Raw genomic sequence first — 20,262 nt, 5'->3', positions numbered from 1 at the left:
TGGGAAAGGTCCAGGCTGCTCTACCCTACCATCCCCAAAACTAACATTTTGGGGCATGTCTTGTGGTCCCTCCAAATACTCCCAAATGCCCCCCTTTAATGGAAGCTTTTGAAGGCTCTGTCCAAACACTCCATTAACCACCATCCACAATATTTTAATAGAATAACATGAATAGTGCTACCACTTATTTTAATAAGGAATAGACAGCACCCAAAGTTGGAAACAATTTTAAAAGAACATTTTAATTGCTTTAAAATGCAAAATTTACAGAACAGGATTATAAAGCTGCATTAGAAATATGGTGCTATTCACTGTTGCCAAATGCAGTAAGAGAACAAAGGAAAAACTGAGCTTCAGAGCAACTTTCTGGAGGGAAGGCAGAAAGGCTTACATTTGCTTTGCCTGGAAATGAGAATTAGTTCTGGTCTGGATTTGACACTCTTAGTTTTTCAACTTGCTCATGCATGGATTTACTCAGAAATAAGTCTTGCTGAGTTCAAAAGGACTTGCTCCCTACTAAGTGCAATTAAAATTGCAGGGTTTAAATGACAAGTCATTGATCGACCTGCCAAAATTATTCAGTATTCTAGGGAGAACAAAATCGACCGAAGAACAAGATGCTTTTTGTTTTATTGTACCTGATAAAGAAGAGAAAAGGATGGTCTACCTCAAATGTTAGAGGTTTTTGAGATGATCTTACTACAACCACTGTTGCAGTGGCAGCCGCTGCCTCAGTGCCCTCTTCATTGACCTCAACAAAGGACTTGTGAAACACCTTTGATAAAAACAAGTTGTTTTTCTTGGACATTCCTGTGAAATTGGCTCTGCTTTCACTGAAGGCATCCATCATTCCCATACTGCTTAGGGTGGACCCAAGGTCATAACTCTCTTCCAGTTTCATCTTGGGCAAGTGAACCTCCACTTCCATGTTCTCCATCATTTCTGGACTGGTCCATATCGATAGTCTCTCATAAGTTAATTCTTTTTCCAGCTATAGTTATATAACAAAGCAAGTTTTTTTTAAAAAAAAAAAACCATAATTAGGAGTTGGATGAGAAAAACGAACCAAAAAGGACATAGGGAATATCTACAACAATCATGGTTACTCTCATTGCAAAGTGTTGAATAAAGCTGTGAAGGCTTGCAAAATCAAACTTTTCTTTTCTAAGGAATAAGCTGCAAAGAGTGGTGATAACTTAATGCTAAAGGGCATGCTTTGCATACAGAAGGTCCTAGATTCAGTCTCCAGTGAAAAAGATCTTAATTAATAAGGCTAGGCAAACTTCCATTACCCACCACAGCGGACAATACTGGGCTAGACTGAGGGACCTATGGCCTTTTGCCTGGTACACAGCATCCCCTAAATCCATCACCGCAGTAGCAGAGGAAAATGCCTCTGGATGCAGAGTTAACAGCACAGTGCAAGCAGTGTGGTGTACTGGGGATGTTCTGCACTGCCTGGCCACTCCTTCTCCTGGCTTGCCAGCAGTATGGCGCCCCAGACAAGCAGAGAGTGAAGAAGGAGGCACATGCTTGTCCTCCAACCTCACTTTAAACCTGGATAGCCATTCAGGGCAGTGGGATTGGGCCCCAGATGACCAGCCCTACCTGAGCTAGCCTTGTCCTACCCAGGTAGGGCTGGTTGTGAGAAGGGCTTGGTGTGACATTAGCAGCCATAGACCAAACTTCTGGTTGCTTTCTCTTCTATTTGCATGTTTGAACATTTGGATATTATACTGTAATTCAATTAAAGGCAAACACCCTTTGCTTTACAGGATAATTATGCATGTGGCAGCTCCAACTGAGCTCCAAAAAATGAGGAAATCCGATGGCCCAGGATATTCACGTTGTGAGGGCATGAGATCTGACGTCCAGTCTGAGATATTGTACTGGCCTACAAAATCATAATCATGTAAACAGAACTTGGCTAGGTCCTCCATGCTCCAATGCATGACCTACGTAGGCTGGTGGCAACAGCAAAAGCTGGAGATTATTATTTATTTATTTATTTAAAATATTTCTGTACCACCCAAAACTTGTGTCTCTGGGTGGATTAGTGACAGTGTTATAGCTGTTTCTCATTTTCTGTCCTGTATTGTTATTAGGGTTGCCATATGGCCAAGACTGGCCTGGACAGTCCAGGAATGGGACATCCTGTCCAGGATACAGGAGAAGTATCATCCTGGTTACTAAATGTCCAGGAATTTGAGTGGGAAAATTGCTTTAACAAATATTACCATTTTTTCTGGTGCTTCTCTCCAGGCACTGTAGCGACATGGTCAATGTTTAAAAGTCCTTTTCTCTTGCAGCAGTGCTTCTGAGTCCTGACTGGCTAGGTTAGCTCTCTGTGCATGGCTCAGTAAACTCCTTCCCCTCATGTATGGATCACCTCTAGAGTTACTGAGGGTGAAACGCTCCTAACCTTCTCATGCAAAGTATGTTATAGGAGAAAATGCACAAAATGCACCAGTTGCCAAGCTCCACTGTAGAAGAAAGTAGGGTTTTAACATATCCCCCCCCACACACACACATATTATTAATGGTTGTGTCTAGGAATTTTTTCCAACAATTTTGGTAACCCTAATTGCTATCTATGAGATTCCTATGCACCTTAAATATCATATGCAACAGTAGCTTAATTAAGTGTGATTAAGAGAATCTTATTGGCCTGTGATTTATTGATTGCAGTCTTAGGCTCCCAAATATACCAGGCAAATGCAAGAATTTGGAGAAAAAGGAATCCTTCATCTGTATCTATTTATATGCAGGTGGGCCCTCATTACCTGCGGTCCTGGCACCCGCAGTTTCACATATCTGCGGAAGGGTTTTAAAGACCCAGTTTCTTTATCCATGGTACAAAAATAGGCTAAAATTTGCCTCTTAGCAGTTACTGAGTGGCCAGAAATGACACGGAAATGACTTCCAGTGTCACTTCTGACTGCCATTTTATAGCACAGAGCCATTTTGAGGCTCTTAAAAAAAAATTGGCAAATAGTCATCAAAAAGTCAGCCAATTTGGGGTTTTTGGAGGGCATTTCTGGACCCCGGAGAGCAAGGTACTGTACATTTCTATTGTCATTTCTCCCCCTTTTCTGGCTTTTTTTGTTAGAGACCTAACCCCTAAATTCCCATAGGAGTAAGGTTTCTTTATTCGCGGTTTCCATACTCGTGATTACAGATGAGAATAGACACCCCCCACCCCCAATAATGACGGCCACCTGTACACAGAATGCAACTTCTGCTAAGCATCATGCTGTAAAAGTGTGAAAAAGAAATGTTTTACCAGTTCCAGACCAGTAGAATCATCTGTGATGTCATCTGGAAGCAGGATGAACATGCTGAGCTCTTTATTCACATACGGAAGCTCAAGAATAGTTACTCTCAGAGTATCAATGTAGAAAGCTGGACACTTACTCTTTAGAAACATCATTTGAACAGGCTTTGATATGGTCTGTAATACATTTTTTAAAAAAAGATATATTACTCCTTTTCTCACTGAAATGAACCCATTTCCAGACTAGGCAAAGAGCAAGCTTTTAGGGACTGAAGCTGAGTAAATATCAGTCAGTCTCTCTCTCTCTCTCTCTCTCTCTCTCTCTCTCTCTCTCTCTCTCTCTCTCTCTCTCTCTCACACACACTCACTCACTCACTCACTCACTCACTCACTCACACACACACCGGGACAAGCATGATTTCTTTGGACACTGTACAAACTTGTGAGGTGGGCCCCCTTCCATGTGCACACCATTCCACATACATAAAATCCCATGAATCATGAAATAATAACTTCTATTTTCATTCTGAAATTACAGTCTCCATTGAGAATGTTAATTCTGAAATAACTTTGTACTGTTTTGTAACTTTTTGGTTGCTGAACCTGAAACGGATATTATCTAATCAGTGTTTTGATTGCTGTTCCAATGCACCAACATAGCTGCAAATATTGTATAAATAGACTAATTCTTTATTTTTAAAGCTTTATTTTTCTGGCCTTGGTGTCCCACCCCACCTTTTTTCCTTCCTTGAGTTCCTGGCTGCCTAATTTGGATTTATGTATGTATGTATGTATGTCTTTTCCAGGCCTCACTACTCACCTTTGGACTTCTAAATCATATAGGGTTGCCAGGTCCAGATGGTGAAAAAAGTTAATATCCATCATCCACTTTGTTGGTGATCCACTTTACAAAAAGAGGTGAAAAAAGTTGATATCCATCACCAACAAAGTGGAAATAAAGAATGCTTTTTACAAAAAGAGGTCTCCATAAACTCTCAACTTTGCATAAAATATGTTTATTGGTATTATATATGTGCATATTTTGATAAAAATTGGATAATTTGAGAATAAATACAACTCACCACCATGAAGCTGATGACCAGGTGAGCTGTATAAGTCTGCTCAGTCTGCTGTCTAGGTGCTGAGGTCTCAAGGTCCCTGCTTCTTAACTGTAAATTCCTCGCCTGGTTAGGTTTACCACACACGGTCCTCTGTCCTCCTCCCCTATGGGTCACCTAGTCTGCTGTCCCCAGCCAGGTCAGCAACTTCACTTCTTGGCTCAAGACAGAGCAGCCAGCTACCTACCGAACCAGACTCTTTGCATGCTGGCACAGCAGTGCGTGCATGGTCTCCCAGTCGCTCGCTTGCTGTTCTCTAGGACTACAAACATCTATATACCACTTTTCAACAGAAGGTTTCACAGTAGTTTACAAAGAAATAACAACAACAATTAATATAATATAATATGCTCTCATGCTGTGCTGGGGTTGGATAGGGCCAGTTGCTCTCCCCATGACAGATAGAAGAGATTCACCACTTTAAAAGGTGCATTTTTCCTCAGTTAGCAGGGGTAACTGCTGAGTAAAGTTTATTTAGTTTACTCAGTTACAGTGTTCCCTCTAACAGTGATTCCCAGATGTTGTTCACTACAACTCCCAGCATCCACAGCTGCAATGGCCTTTGACTGGGGATTCTGGGAGTTGTCGTCAACAACATCTGGGAATCTCTGTTAGAGGCAACACTGCTCATTTAGCAGGGTCACTGCCACCACCACCACCACCACATGAAGGAAGCAAGCTGCCAGGCCCACCTATCTGTGCTTCTGCATCACGTGACTCTGCAACCTGACACTGAAGCAGAATCTCCCCTCTGGTCAGTAGGAAGGGGAAGGAGACATCACAATGCATGCAAAAAAAAAGTTGTTTGGTCCCCAAAATAGTCTCTATTCCTCCTAATGCAAAACAAGTTGTTTGGTTCCCGAAATAGTCACATGTCCTCTACAAAAGTCCCTAGTTGGCAGGCAACCCTAAAATCATACCAGCAATATTTTGGCTTCCTCAGTCTTTGGATCAATATTGTATTTACCCAAATAGAAGGCAGAAGATAGGCAGTGCATCACTTTCCATAATATCCTCAGTCTATAATTTAGCCTTAGTCCCCCCCACCACACACACACACACTCCCCACACCTCATGGTAATAGGGTTTCAGTCTTGGCTCTTCCCCCATCCCACCCCCACCTGATCTCCAGGCCCCAGTAGGACCCAAGGCCTTCCCATCATCCCTGGTATGAGACTATTTTTTTGGTGGGGGTTGAGATGAGAATAGAAGAATGTCCTCACTAGGGCACAGCACTGCCAATCCAGAGACAAGCAGTCTCATCTGAACATGTGCAGTCTGAAGCAACACCATGATAGTCTAGCCTGGGGGCAGTGGGAGTAAAGAGCAGAATAGGTGACATCAGAGATGCCAGTGGAGCCTGCAGTTTTGAACAACCAGCTTTTAGTGGATGATCTACATTCCTACTGTGTTTGAACCCTACCTACTTCCTTATACCTTGTTTTTCTTCCCAACATTTTAATTTACAGTGTTACAATGTACTTAGTTATTCACTAAAGGTCCATCACAAATATTTACAGCAATTTAATTATGTTACAAGATCTGCAAAGAATTTATGGCTGTAATTCTTTTGCAAGAGGTCATCTTTTGTAAGAGGTCATCTGTGAGTCAACTGAGTAGAATTAAAGGTTGTTCAAATAATCATTTATGCCAGGCTGAGGGGAAGGCAGGACACTCCCTATCTCTCCCCACATGGTGCTCTCCACTCCCAGGCTCCACCACACCATGAGCCCACATGACCCGAGCAGCAAGGGGAAGGCGGGAAAGCAGGCTGCATCTTCCCGTAACTCACAATGCACTTCATGAGGAGTGCATTGCATTGGGGGATTGCCCACTGCCGGGCCATTCCTTCCTCTATAGAAACTTGGGCTGCTGGCAGCCTGAGCTTCCACATGAGTGTGCGGTGAGGTAGGAGGCACATGTGTGCCCCTTACCTCATTTTTAAAACCTGAGCTACCCAGCGGAAGAGCTGGGATTGGGACTGATCCTGGCAGTTCTCACAACCAGCCCGACTCAGGCTACAGCTTCCCTACCTGGGTAGGGATGTGCACAGAACCATGGAGGCGTGGTCCGGCACTGGGGGGGAGTGTGACTTTAAGGGTGGGGGGTAGTACTTACCCCTCCCGCTGCTCTTCCCCCTTCAGCGCTCGTCTTTAAACAAACGTTTTTGGGGTAGCAGGGTTCCTCCCTGCCGCCCCTGCCCCCATCGTTGGCTGCAAAGCTCTAAAGTAAGTAGAAGCTGGTGCTACGCATGCGCCCGGCGTGGCGCACGCACACCCATTGTCGCCGCCGGCACGTGTGTGCATGACGTATGCGGAGCGTGCATGTGACGTATGTGGCACGTGCGTGTGATGTATGCAGCGCGCACGCCGGTGGCGACAATGGGTGCGCACGTGCCAGGCACATGCGTAGCGCCAGCTTCTACTTACTTTAGAGCTTTGCAGCCAACAATGGGGGCAGGGGCGGCAGGGAGGAACCCTGCCACCCCAAAAACGTTTGTTTAAAGATGAGCGCCGGAGGGGGAAGAGTGGCGGGAGGGGTAAGTACTATCCCCTTGCTCTTAAAGTGACACTCCCCACCCCGCTGCCGGACCGCCGGACCAGCCAAATTCCAGACCAGTCTGGAGGCCTTTTCCATGGCTCCGGACCGGTCCAGGCACACCACTATACCTGGGTAAGACTGGTGGTGAGAACCACCTCTTACTCTTAATTAAAACCAAGAACAACAAAACTCATAAATCTCCACATTTTAATTAACACCGGGTTTCTTAACCTTGGGCCCCCAGATGTTGTTGGACTACAACTCCCAGAATCCCCTATGGCCTTTGTGGCTGGGGATTCTGGGAGTTGTAGTCCAACAACATCTGGGGGCCCAAGGTTAAGAAACCCTGAATTAACACATTTTAAAAAATTAATATGCACATACCTTACTCATTCTGAAAGGCTTCTCAGCTGTATTTTCTCTCTCAAATTTTGTCTCCCACTTCCCTTTGAAATAAATTGCATTTACTAGGACCAATGCAGTCTTATCATCAACTGCATCTTTCGGCAACAGATCCTTGATTTTGTCTTTTGTAAAAGAGAAAGGTATTGTTAGTGCAGTGGTATATGGTTTTTTAAGCCACCTAATGGTGCAGCGGGGAAATGATTTGACTACCAAGCCAGAGGTTACCGGTTTGAATTTCCACTGGTATGTTTCCCAGACTATGGGAAACACCTATATCAGGCAGCAGCAATATAGGAAGATGCTGAAAGGCATCATCTCATACTACGCGGGAGGAGGCAATAGTAAACCTCTCCTGTATTCTACCAAAGACAACAAGATGGCTCTGTGGTTGCCAGGAGTCGACACCAACTCGAGGGCACACTTTACTTTATATGGTTTTATACTCTATAAGGACATGTAGAGCTGCCTTTCTGGTCCTGCAAGCCAAGTGCTGTCTTTCCTGACTAGGATAATCATTCCAGAGGTCTTTTGCAATTCTGATTCCAGTTAAAGAGATCTCTTTAACTTAAGGTGCTAGGGATAGTATCTTACTAAACTCTGTTGCTGGGTAGAGGGGAAATAGTTCTCAGCCAGAGGACAAGAAGAGGTATCTTCACCTTATCCAGTCCCCAGTTCTTTCCAGCAGATGTACTTAGAACATGAATGAGTACTATAGGAAGAGCAAAAATCTGGTGATGCCACACTGACCATGCCAGTTTCAAGATTCAGATAGGCATGGACTGTACAGTATAGCCAGATAATTTCTTTTCCCCACTTCAAAACTAACAAACAACCTTCAAAATGTTGAAGATTTGTCAAAGGCCACTTCATACAGGACACTAGGAAAACACCCAGTGTCACACAGTGCCCTGGAAAAACACCTATAGATCTGTCTAAGAGATTCTTTACTAGACTACAAAGACTGAATCTTTGGACTAATCAGTTTTGGACTAATCCTTAAAACCATTTATCTGTCTCTGATTGGTTAGGATTCCAATCAGCCATTTTTGGAAGGGCAGTATAGAAATAAAATAAATCAATAATAATAAAAAATAATAAATTCACTCCTCTGATTCCCAAAGTAGTTTTTATTCAGGGCACTAAAGGTCAATGACAGGCCTGGAACTGTAGCTCTTGGACCATCATTAGAAGCAAAGGCTGAATAAATTAGCTTACTGCCAGTTTCACTTTCAACCCAAGAGTTGATCTGGTTTCTGACTTGTTCTGCAGCTGTCAAAAAATCCACCATTTGTGGCTCTGCATGATAATATTTCTTAGCAAGCTGCAGATATTCCTAGAAGATATAAGAGCAAATATACTTACACCCTCACAGTCAAATAAGAAAACAAGTTGATTCTGCTGAGTACACTGCCCCCCAGTGCCTAACAATGAATCAAACTTCCAATTGGCGATGACATCAATCTTTAGTTGATGTGTATGGAGAAGCTATAGGCTGCCTATTTTTAAATCTGGTACAAGGAGTCCCCAGTTTACAGATGGGTTGCACTCAGAACACATATAGTTCCTATGAGGGACAGCTTGTTTATCACTCCTCTTTCTGGATGATACAGCACAAGAGAGTGTAGTGTCATGATTTAGACTTGCATCGGATTAAAATCCCCATTCAGTTATGAAAATAACCAGTGCCATCTCAAGCACTGGCACTGCCCAAGGTGGCACCAAGATGTTGCTGGCCATGCTTCCTGTCGCTGATGTGCATAAGAAGCTGTGAGCAACAGCAGGACCGTGCCACCTGTTAGCTTCTCCCAGTTTGCAGGTAGTTCACTAGCTGCCTGGATGGTTTCCTTTCTCGTTAGGAGTAATCTTCCAACAGCCAGCCATGCCCCCCTGACACCAGCATGTCAACATCATGACCAACAGCAGAGCACACACCACACAACAGCATCTCCCAGTTTGCAGGCGATTCACTAGTCACTTGGATGGTTACCTTTCTCTCTCTTGCTCCGAGTGAGAGAGAAAGGAAACCATCCAGGCAGCTAGTGAAGCACTTGCTAGCTGGAAGATGGTGATGGAGGGCAGGTCTGGGGCAGTAGATGGGAAAGGGACAAACTGAGGGGTAGAAGGAAGTGGCAAGGCAGATGACGTGATGCCCATGGGTGGTGGGAGGGAGAGGCAGGATGCCCACACTCGCTGCCCCATGGTGCAGACACTGCCTGAGGCCATTACCTCACATCACCTTGCCTTGCCTCATGGATGAGTTGCCCCTGAAAGTAACCAGGGGTAACCTTGGGCAAAGTGCCTGTCTGTTAGCTCAATCCATTTCATATGGATGTTGTGAGGAAAAAGCAAAATCAACTCATGTAAGCCATGAGTTGGAGAAGAATGGGACATATGTGTGCCAAACAAAAATATTTAATTTGGCCCATGAAATAAATTCACTCTAGAAAATATAGGGGTAGGGACAAATAAACAAATAAATAAACACAAAATAAACTTACTTTTCAATAATGTCCAACCCCCAGCTTGATATTGCTCTCCAACTCATTGCATACAATTAAATAGTTTTACTTCTACTTGGCACTGTATTATCTAATCTTACTTCATGACGCATTCCTAAAGATTAGATCGGTATTTGTATTAAAAGCTAATTTCAAACTATGTGTGTGAAGTACAAATACTTTACTTACACTAAAGAACTGAAAAGTTTGTTCTCCATATAGTCTGTTGGCAGTTTTAAGCAAGTAGGTGCTTCTGGTTTTGTTAATTTCAGAAATCAGTTCCTGGAACAAACGATGGAGCTCTTCACCTTTGCCGAGATCCAGTTCCTTTACAGAGAAACACCATCAATTTCAACATCACACTTATGTTTTAATGTATGGGACCTAGCATTGCCTGTTGAGACAGTTTACCTGGGGATATATGGATTTAATCTAGAGATCAACAACTGGAGCCCCAGGGCCAAATCTCTCTCTCTCTCTCTCTCTCACACACACACACACACACACACACACACACACACACACACAGTCACACACTCTCACACATACCACCCAAGTGCTGGTGGCCCAAGATGCATGGAGGATGTGGTGATGAAGCAATGAGGCCTGCCTGAAGTTCACGTTGAAAATGAGAGAGGCCTGCCCCACCAGCCTCCATTGCCTGCTCAGAATGATCCTCTTGCAGTTTCTCTCTTCAGTTCTTCTTTGGGAAATGGCTACTGAAAGCTTTAATGTGTTTGCAAGTATGGTCTCTATTGGGTTCTGCTGAGGGTTGATCAATCACAGCCATTGTACAAGGCAGACTGTTAGCAGAGACACTCTTTTTCATTAGATGTGTCATGTGGGTAGCCAATAGGGTGCCCTTACTCCTCCTCCTTGAAACCCCAGGCAGCCATTTTGCTAGCAGTAGGAAGGGAGCACAGAAGAAAATTGTTGCTTAGCAAGTGCAGGAGTTGCTCCCCAAACATTCCTGTATCATCCTCAACCCAGAAATTAGCATAGAAGCTGAATCTCCAATGTGAGACCACGAAGTTTTTCTCCAACCTGATCAAAATCTGCTGGAGGGGTATTTAATCTTGGCCTCCAAACCATCCACCCACTGCTGTTTCCAAGCCCTCTCATCTCACCTGCCCAATAGTAGAGGGCTATCTCTCTTCTCTTCCCCTTCCCTGATGTCCAGCACTTTGCAATGCCTGCATGCTGGATACAAGCACTGAGGTGGTAGTTTTTCCAGCCATTGATGAGTAGAACTGAAAAAGTGCAACTCCCAGCACTCCCTGTATCTGGCATGCAGCCATCAAAGTATGCCAGGCAAGAGGGAGGAGAGAGAGATGTTTCTTATAGGAACACAGGAAGCTGCCTTATACCAAGTCAGACCACTGGTCCATCTAGCTCAGTATTGTCTACACAGACCGGCAGAGGCTTCTCCAAGGTTGCAGGCAGGAGTCCCTCTCAGCCCTATCTGGAGATGCCAGGGAGGGAACAGACTCTCTAACATTCCCAATGACAATGCTGTAACAAAAAGAAAGAAAAGTGTGTGGGAATGGGGCCTGGGAGGAAGTAGGTGAGTGGGAAAAGGGGAAGGGGTTTAGACATTTACAAGGGGTTGCAGGACGGTAGGGGTATGCACAGAACCAGTTCCGGCCACACCCAGGAGGTGTGGGGGGGGCTCATTTAAGGCACGGGGAGGGTGCTCTTACCTCCTCTGCTGAGTCCCGTCCCCCCCCGGCGCTGCTTCAGAAACTGCTGGTGCCGGGTGACTGTATTCCCCTTTGCATAAAACCGGAAGTGGCGTGCATAAGTGCGTGTGTCATGCATGCACACGTGCATGGGTCACTTCCAGTTTTACGCTGACCGGGGCGGCAAGAGGGTATACAGCCGCCCCATGCCAGCAGTTTCTGAAGTAGTGCCGGAGGGGAAAATACGAAGGGGGAAGTAAGAGCATCATCTCTGTGCCTTAAAGGAGCCCCCGCATTTGAACTGGTTGGATGTGGGGGTTTCAAACCTGTTCAGTGTTCTAGGAATAGAAGGCCTAACAGATTCATGCACATCCCTACCGGAGGGATCAGACCCTCTCATGCTCCCAATCAAGGGCAGAGCCTCCATTGAGCAAGTGGGTTCGAAGAACCCAGGCCACTGCTAATCAGGGGCCACGCCTGGTGCCCCAGCCACACACACTGCATCTGACATCAGATGCAGAGGGCGTAGCTTTGCTTGCAAAGGGGGCACGTGGCCCCGTTTGCAGGCAAAGTCTCCAGCCAATGCCACGTTCGCAGCCTTAGGCAGATTACCACAGAGGCAATTGCCTACGGCGGCGAATCCTGCGAGAGAGGTAGATCTTGGGGCGGGAGAAAAGTTTTTTCTTTTTCTTTTAACTTTAAAACTTTTTATTTTAAAAAAAACTTTAGAACTGCCGCTGTTGGCAGGGATGACGACGAGAGATTAAGCCTCTTGCTGCCCCACCACCGCAGGAAAAAGGATAGGGTTGGCGAGGATGAAGAACCCCCCCCCTTCTTCTAAAAAACTGTCATAGTGGCAGGATGGGGGGCAGCCAGTGACAGCCACACAGAGGCTGCTGAGGGGAGGGAGGGATGAGAGGCAAGTCCCCCCTTTTACATTAAAATGCTGCCGGGAATGGAGGGAACTGGCCTGGGAGGGTTGTGGGGGGGGGAGAAGTTCCCCCCTGCCATTTTACCTTAAGCAGCTGCAGCTTTTGTTAACCAACAGCGAGGGAGAGCTCCTGGCAGCTCCCCTCCTCCCTCCCAAATGAGTGCATGCCCTGCCCTCGAAGGTCTGCTCTCTGAACAGTTTGGGTCCCCTTCCCCGCTCACCCAGTTACAAGATTGACTAGGAAGAGTTCTCCCATCCCTAATTTTACCGTAGGGCAACATTACTGAGATAAATAGGCTTACTCCAAAGCAATTGGCTGAAGATAGTCTTCATTTCTAAGGCTTCTCTCCTAAGTCTACATAGATGCTGCATGGCCTCAAGCACATTTATTCATAAATAAGCAAAGATTGCTCTGTGTGTGCATGTATCCAAAAACATCGCGCTCCATCCCTCCCCTCCGTGGGTACCTTTATAAAATGATATTACCTGGGAAGATGGAGAACTTTCTGTTTCTTTTCTTCCACTGAAATGAAGCACCTGTACAAGTAGAGTTGCAAATATAATAATTATAAAGATAATTGTATATGACAGATCTGAACAGTGGATTAACTTTTTGGCAAGTTAGTTGAGATCTGCATGCACTTTTTCACTTAGCATTCTCAATCTAATGATCCGGTTGCTAATCAAATAGATATTTAAGACACCTTGCCATCATTCCAGAAACCTCTTACTTCAGGTATAGTTTGTTTTATGCCAACCCCTGTTAAATGGGCAAAGAAGCACCTTTTAAATGTGGTGATTCTCTTTATTTAGCAGGGGGAGAGTAACTGGCCCTATCCACTCCCAGCATAGCACCCCTCCAGTGGCTGTTGCTGGTGTCTATCTTATGTTGCTTTTTAGACTGTGAGCCCTTTGGGGACAGAGAGCCATCTTATTTACAGTGGGTATAGGAGAGTATCACCCCCTTTGATAGACCTTAAATTCTGGTTCCCTTACATCCTGAAATGAAAACACAAAGAAAATTCCCTTCACCAGCTGTACTTATCCAATGCAACCTTTAACATCCAACTGAAAAACATCACAATTACAGTCCAGAAAAAGTGTCAGAAATAAAAAACAAGAATTACTGAGACTGAAAAAGGATCACCCCCCCCCCATGTCAATATTTTGTTGAACCACCTTTTGCTTTAATAACAGCCTTGAGTCTGTTGGGATACTTCTCTATCAACCTTGCACATCTAGACGGAGCAATATTTGCCCACTCCTCCATACAGAACTGTTCAAGTTCGGTCACATTGGATGGTAGGCGTTGGTGGACTTCTATCCTCCCTGGATCCGGTCAGCCCTCCAAACTGGATGGAAGAGCAAGGAGGAAACTGGTAAGAGAGGTTACCAAGAGGCCAATGGCCACTCTGAAGGAGTTAAAGGACTTCATGGCAAAGAGTGGTTGTTCTGTGCATGTGACAACAATTTCACGAGCGCTCCACAGATGTGGCTTGTTCGGGAGGGTTGCAAGGAGAAAGCCACTTCTCAAGAAAGGCCACATTAAAGCTCGTTTGAGCTTTGCCAGAAGGCACCTTGAAGATTCTGATGCCAAATGGAAAAAGGTCTTATGGTCAGATGAGACCAAGATTGAACAATTTGGCCTCAACACCAAACAGTACACCTGGCGTAAATCCAACGCAGCTCACCATCCACAACACACCATACCTACAGTGAAGCATGGAGGTGGCAGCATCCTGTTGTGGGGGTGTTTCTCTGCTTCAGGGACTGGGGCTCTCGTTAGGGTAGAAGGAAAAATGGATGGGGCAAAATACCATCAGAATCTGGAAGAAAACCTGCTTCCCTCTGCCAGACAGTTGAGGATGGGCAGAAGATTCACCTTTCAACATGACAACGATCCGAAGCACACAGCAAAATTGACCACACAGTGGCTGAAGGAGAAAAAAGTGAACGTCCTCATGTGGCCCAGTCAGAGCCCAGACCTAAATCCCATAGAAACTCTGTGGAGAAATTTGAAGATAGCAGTCCACCAACACCTACCATCCAATGTGACCGAACTTGAACAGTTCTGTATGGAGGAGTGGGCAAATATTGCTCCGTCTAGATGTGCAAGGTTGATAGAGAAGTATCCCAACAGACTCAAGGCTGTTATTAAAGCAAAAGGTGGTTCAACAAAATATTGACATTGGGGTGTGTGTGATCCTTTTTCAATCTCAGTAATTCTTGTTTTTTATTTCTGACACTTTTTCTGGACTGTAATTGTGATGTTTTTCAGTTGGATGTTATAGGTTGCATTGGATAAGTACAGCTGGTGAAGGGAATTTTCGTTTTCATTTCAGGATGTAAGGGAACCAGAATTTAAGGTCTATCAAAGGGGGTGATTCTTTCCTATACCCACTGTATGTATTTATTATTTCTCTGTGTAAACCGCTTTGGAAACTTTTGCTGAAAAGTGGTATATAAATATTTTTGTTGTTATGGCCATCCTTCTGTAGGCTAGTTCATTCAATGCATGCTGATTGCCAATTTTCCGTTCATATATCATCATTTACATGACATGCTGTTCTGCATCACAGTAGCTTTCACATCCATATAATTTACCTAAGAACTCTGTTCCAGATCAAAATATGTGATCATAGTCAAATTTAAGAGCTTACCTTGGCCATCTCGGTGGCAGTGTTATTTCTTGCTCCCAAATAAACCATGGAGAGGGAAGTTGAGATACTCCATGAGGAAAAAAAAAGGTTTTTGCCTGGAAATGATTGATTCAATTTTTTGAAAAAGTCCAGAGTAAAGTTGCCATTGGCTACTGAGATGGAGTCCATTGGTAAAATCTTTGGCAAATATGACACAGGATTACTTCTTAATACAGCACAAAAATAAGATGTGAATAATTGCTTCTTTAACACCCTGCTGAAAGAACAGCGGTTGGTGTTGTGTCATCCATCATGTGAAAAAGTTGCCTCTGCTGTTGCCCAATGTCCAATGGCAACACTTTCCGTTGATTAGTTCCTTTAAAATATATATATATATATATATATAAACTGCAGTTCCCTTGTTGACATTAGAATTTCCAGAAACTAATAGTCTTCTAGTGAAGCTGTAATTCTAAGCACATGTATTAGGGATTGGGCCCATTAAAATAAATGGGACCCCTGTTGAGAGAATATCCTGTCAGGATCTGCTAGGACTCAAACCTTGAAACAGAGGGGAAGAGGACCAAGACCCTCTTTCTGGCCATAGCAGAGACTGAGATAATTAGTCAGTACCATCTGAGGAACAACCCAAGAATGCCTGTACTGAAGGAGCCCTGGCTGAGAGACCTGATACCCACAACTAGACCACTATCACCCCACCTATAGGTCCTTAGTTTTGGAATATTATTTGCAACTTGCTCTCAAACAGCCCAAAAGCACAGTTGATTTGCACAGACACCTTATCAATGGCGCTTGCGGTGGCTGGTAGATCCTTCCCCACCTCACCTTGAAAATATTTTACGATGGCAATGGCTAAAGGAATATCTCAGAGGGAAGAGGAGAGGGGGGACCAAGGCCACAAGCCTGATATCTTTAGAATGTAAATGGGAAGTGTAGCACTTGGAGGCAAATTGGAACCTTTGGGGTTCAAGTAACACATTGATTTGTATACAATGCACAGGTATGAAATTTGTTGAGTACACAGTATAAAAGACTGATGAGCTGTGAGAGTGGGGGCTGGCCGCACCCAGGAGCTTTTGCTAGCATGAAATAAAGCTTTGTTTGAAACCTTGATACTGGTGTCCAGTGAAATTACCTAGCCAAGAAAACGAGCAACAGGGAGAACCTCTCCCTTCTAACATTAGGGACAGAGGTAACGATAACCTCACTTCCCAGAACTGGGGATTCAGTGCCTGCAGCCTGAGGCCTCCTCTCTTTGAGCCCTTTGCAGGAGGAGGAGGCAAACACAAACATAAGAACTGGATCAGGGCCCTGCTGACACTAGAGGTCAGAGGCAGCAAAGCCTACCAAACAATTGTTCATACACTGTATGAAGGCCGCTGAAACAGCTCTGAAAGGACAACTCTTAGTGGTTTCTTGGCCCAGATAGCTTCCCTGCTGACCCAGGCCTTCTTGCCTAGAACTTCATTAGGAAGGGGGTTGGAAATAAAAACTGCTAATAATATAAATGCCCAATAGAAAACTATGGTACGGTCACATTTGGAGTATTGTGTACAGTTCTGGTCACCATATCTTAAGAAGGACATTGTAGAACTGGAAAAGGTTCAGAAGAGGGCAACTAGGATAATCAGGGGCTTGGAGCACCTTCCTTCTGAGGCAAAGTTACAACACCTGGGGCTTTTTAGTTTAGAAAAAGACAACCAAGGGGAGACATGATAGAGGTCTATAAAATCATGCATGGTATGGAGAAAGTTGAAAGAGATAATTTTTTTCTCCCTCTCACATAACACTAACATGAAATATCATCCAATTTCATGGAATAAACCAGGGATCATCTCATTAAACTGATTGCCAAGAAATTTAGGACCAAGAAAAGAAAGTACTTTTTCACACAACACATAATCAACTTATGGAATTCTCTGCTACAAGATGTGGTGACAGTCAGCAGTCTCGATGGCTTTAAGAGGGGTTTAGATAAATTCATGGAGGACAGGTCGATCAATGGTGACTAGTCTGAGGGCTATAGGCCACCTGATACCTCTAAATACCAGTTGCAGGAGAGCAACAGCAAGAGAGAGGGCATGGCCTCACCTCTTGCCTGTGGGCTTCTCAGAGGCATCTGGTGGGCCACTGTGTGAAGCAGGATGCTGGACTTGGGCCTGATCCAGTGGGGCTATTCTTATGTTAACCTCCACCTGTTCTGCATATCCTGTCAGTCTGCTCTGTTGCGCATGCATGAGATGGAGCGAAACCAGTCACCGTTGGTGGAAATAGGACACATTCTTAAACTGCATTACATTGATAAGGCTTGTGTGTACATAACAGCATGTCCTAATGCATGTTTACTCTGAGTAAGTTAGTTCCATTGGATTCAATACACCTGTGTGAATGCAGCCTAACAGCCAAATTCTGTGTACGATGGAAGGTAGTCTGGCTCTAGTTCCATAGGTCTTGCTCCCAAATAATCATGTATGGGAATCACTCTGAGTTGATGAATTGCAGAGAAAAAGAGGCTTCACTCCCATACTTTTAGGGTGACTCTGCAATATAAATTTGTACCAGTATTTTATCAACTGACATGTGGCTTTCCACAAAGAACCCTAATTCTTTGCTGAGAATGCTGAAAATGACATGATGGAGATCCCAAGCCAAATTTATAGAACTACAGTTAGTTAGTTATAAGTTTATTCGGTCATTGACCAGCAAATATAGAACTACAGTTCCAACATTCATTCCTTTCCCCCAGATTCTCAGGGTTCCCTGGGTGAAGGTAATGATTGTTAAAACAGTTTAAACTTGCATAGTTATGCCCTTAGTTGCTGTGTAGAAGACACATTTTTGTACGTGTGGCTTTCTCAGTCCTACGTGACAAGCTATAATTGCAGAGGTCCAGGAATGCTGAGCATCTGGCCACCCTACATGCATATGCAGTGATATCTTGACAAAGAAAGGAAAACCTGAATACTACTCATGTGCATATTTTCAGAAAATTAGGTTCTGCTATTCTAAGAATGATCAGCAGCCTCTTAATCAGTTAATCTTATTTTTCACCTTTTAGAGATACTAATTTTGTTTTTTTTTATCTACATTTGAGATTTACAGTAAAACAAGATATAAATGTTTGAAATGTTACAATTCCTTGAGCTGCTATGATTAAGATGTTTCCTCATCCAGGTTGTGTCTGTTTTCTTTTTTTTAAAGTGCTCTGTAGAAATATAAAGCAATCTATACTTCCTCTTATTTATAGTCTCCATTTCAACATCTTGTCCATCCTCTACTTTTATCTACGTCTGCTACAAAATTTAAAGATTATTAGTGAATCTATATCATCAAAAGTATTTAAATAAATATTTTAACATATTTACAAGAGCTGCTGCTGTACTAACATCTAAGTGAAGGAAGATAGGATCCCATGTTGTTCTGAAAACACTTTGTCAGCACAAAAATTGAACTAGGATAGCAAGCTTTTATTATTATTTATTTATTTACACAGTCAGACAGGTGTTATTGACTGGTTTGTTTTATCCAGACATCGAATCCTTCCCAAGGACCTGGGATGGCTGAATTTTATTATCGATGTTGTTGCTGTTATAGATATCGTCACAGAATATAGGCTGTTCCCAGTAAAGTTGCTTTTTGTAATTGGCTGATGATGATTTCTGTGGCCCCCATGGTGTTGAGGTGCTCTTCAAGGTATTTTGTAACTGCACCCAGGGCACCTATTATATTTATTATTATTATTATTATTATTATTATTATTATTACTACTACTACTACTACTACTACTACATTTTATATCCTGCTCTTCCTCCAAGGAGCCCAGAGCAGTGTCCTACATACTTAGGTTTCTCCTCACAACAACCCTGTGAAGTAGGTTAGGCTTTTGAGTCCCACAGAATGAAAAAACTTTCCCTACAATTCAAATCTTGCTTGTTTGATTACTATAGTGTTCTACCAATATGTTGCTGATTGCTAACAGAGTGTGTGGACAGGACTTACATGTCATGAGGGCCACTGATTTCAGTGGGACTTCCTAGTAACAGCAGCTAGGATTGCTGCATTTATCATTCATTGGGCAGGTTCACATATCACAGCAGCAAATATGTATTCCTGCCAAGCATGTGCTCCTACTACTGTTGTGACTTCCGTGTCATCAGAACCCAGAAATGTCAAGTGAACAATGTCAAATACCCTCTTTGGCTCAGCTTTGTCAAACAAGCTTCAAATGTTGGTTGCAAATGTTGGGTGAAAGTCAGGCAGAAGAGGGTACCTGACTTTCTCCTAGAGATTTGTGAGCTCATTTGACCTCAAGCTGGACCAGGGCCAGTTTGACTCAAGGTAGAGCTGAACCACCCCCCACCCCCACCCCAGTGGCTCAGGGCCAGTTCTGTGTGGGAATTTTTTTTTTTTTTTAAATAGAGCTTGCTGCCTCCAGCAGCCCTCAGGGAGTGCTGCCATGGCCACAAGATGTCACTGGTGGTTCCCCCTCCTCCTAGCCTTAAAAGGGCCTTTGGCATGAACACTGTGCACCTGGCCATGCAAATGGCCAGTGTGCATGTGTGGTGACCTCCAAAATGGCCATCACCAGCTCAGAAAGGGCTGAAATTGCCCTTTTAAGACCAGGGGAGGCTGGCAGGGGGAAGGGGAACAAGCGAAGACCAATCCGTGGCTGTGACAGCACCCCCTAGGCCGCCGAAGGCGGTTAGTTCTAAGGGGGGGAAATCCCACCCCCCTCGGGCCGGGCCCAAACTGGTTTGGACTCTCCCCTGCTAACTGGGTAAAGAGGCACCTTTTACCGTGGTGATTCTCTTTATTTAGCAGGGGGAGAGTAACTGGCCCTATCCACCCCCAGCACAGTACTTCCAGTGACTGTTGCTGGTGTGTGTCTTATGTTTCTTTTTAGAATGTGAGCCCTTTGGGGACAGGGAGCCATCATTTGTTTGTTATTTCTCTTTGTAAACCGCCCTGAGGCATTATTGGAAGGGCGGTATAGAAATTGAATTATTATTATTTTTTATGGGAACCCGGCTCGATGTGCACAATATCTGACTGGGCCCGGTTCAACTTGAACTGGGTTTTCCAGTTTTGTGCACACCCCTACATTCTCCACCAGACATTTCCTGGTTTTAACTGATGGAAGCAGCAACAGTAGCACG

At 44.1% G+C, this 20,262-nt stretch overlaps 1 protein-coding gene across 3 annotated transcripts; it reads right to left on the bottom strand.

Annotated features, from left to right (window-relative positions):
- Nucleotides 1-586: 586 nt before the first annotated feature.
- On the bottom strand, nt 587-15,283 carry LOC128323279 (serpin B10-like). 3 transcript variants are annotated; one of them, XM_053246035.1, is made up of 8 exons: nt 15,107-15,274; nt 12,933-12,983; nt 11,908-11,916; nt 10,026-10,163; nt 8,554-8,671; nt 7,318-7,460; nt 3,284-3,451; nt 587-991 (listed from the first exon to the last, which is right to left on the bottom strand). In XM_053246035.1, exons 1-8 carry the CDS (start codon nt 15,272-15,274, stop codon nt 587-589), a joined length of 1,200 nt encoding a protein of 399 aa, XP_053102010.1. The 3 variants fall into 3 exon arrangements, with proteins under 3 accessions (XP_053102010.1, XP_053102012.1, XP_053102011.1); XM_053246037.1 differs by lacking the exon at nt 11,908-11,916 and having other exon boundaries at nt 15,107-15,283; XM_053246036.1 differs by lacking the exons at nt 11,908-11,916; nt 12,933-12,983.
- Between the last annotated feature and the right edge of the window lie 4,979 nt (nt 15,284-20,262).

Source organism: Hemicordylus capensis, chromosome 4 (genome assembly GCF_027244095.1).
Source record: "Hemicordylus capensis ecotype Gifberg chromosome 4, rHemCap1.1.pri, whole genome shotgun sequence".
NCBI lineage: Eukaryota > Metazoa > Chordata > Lepidosauria > Squamata > Cordylidae > Hemicordylus > Hemicordylus capensis.
The sequence above is the reverse complement of the archived record's forward strand: the minus strand, read 5'-3'. Positions and strand labels throughout refer to the sequence as shown.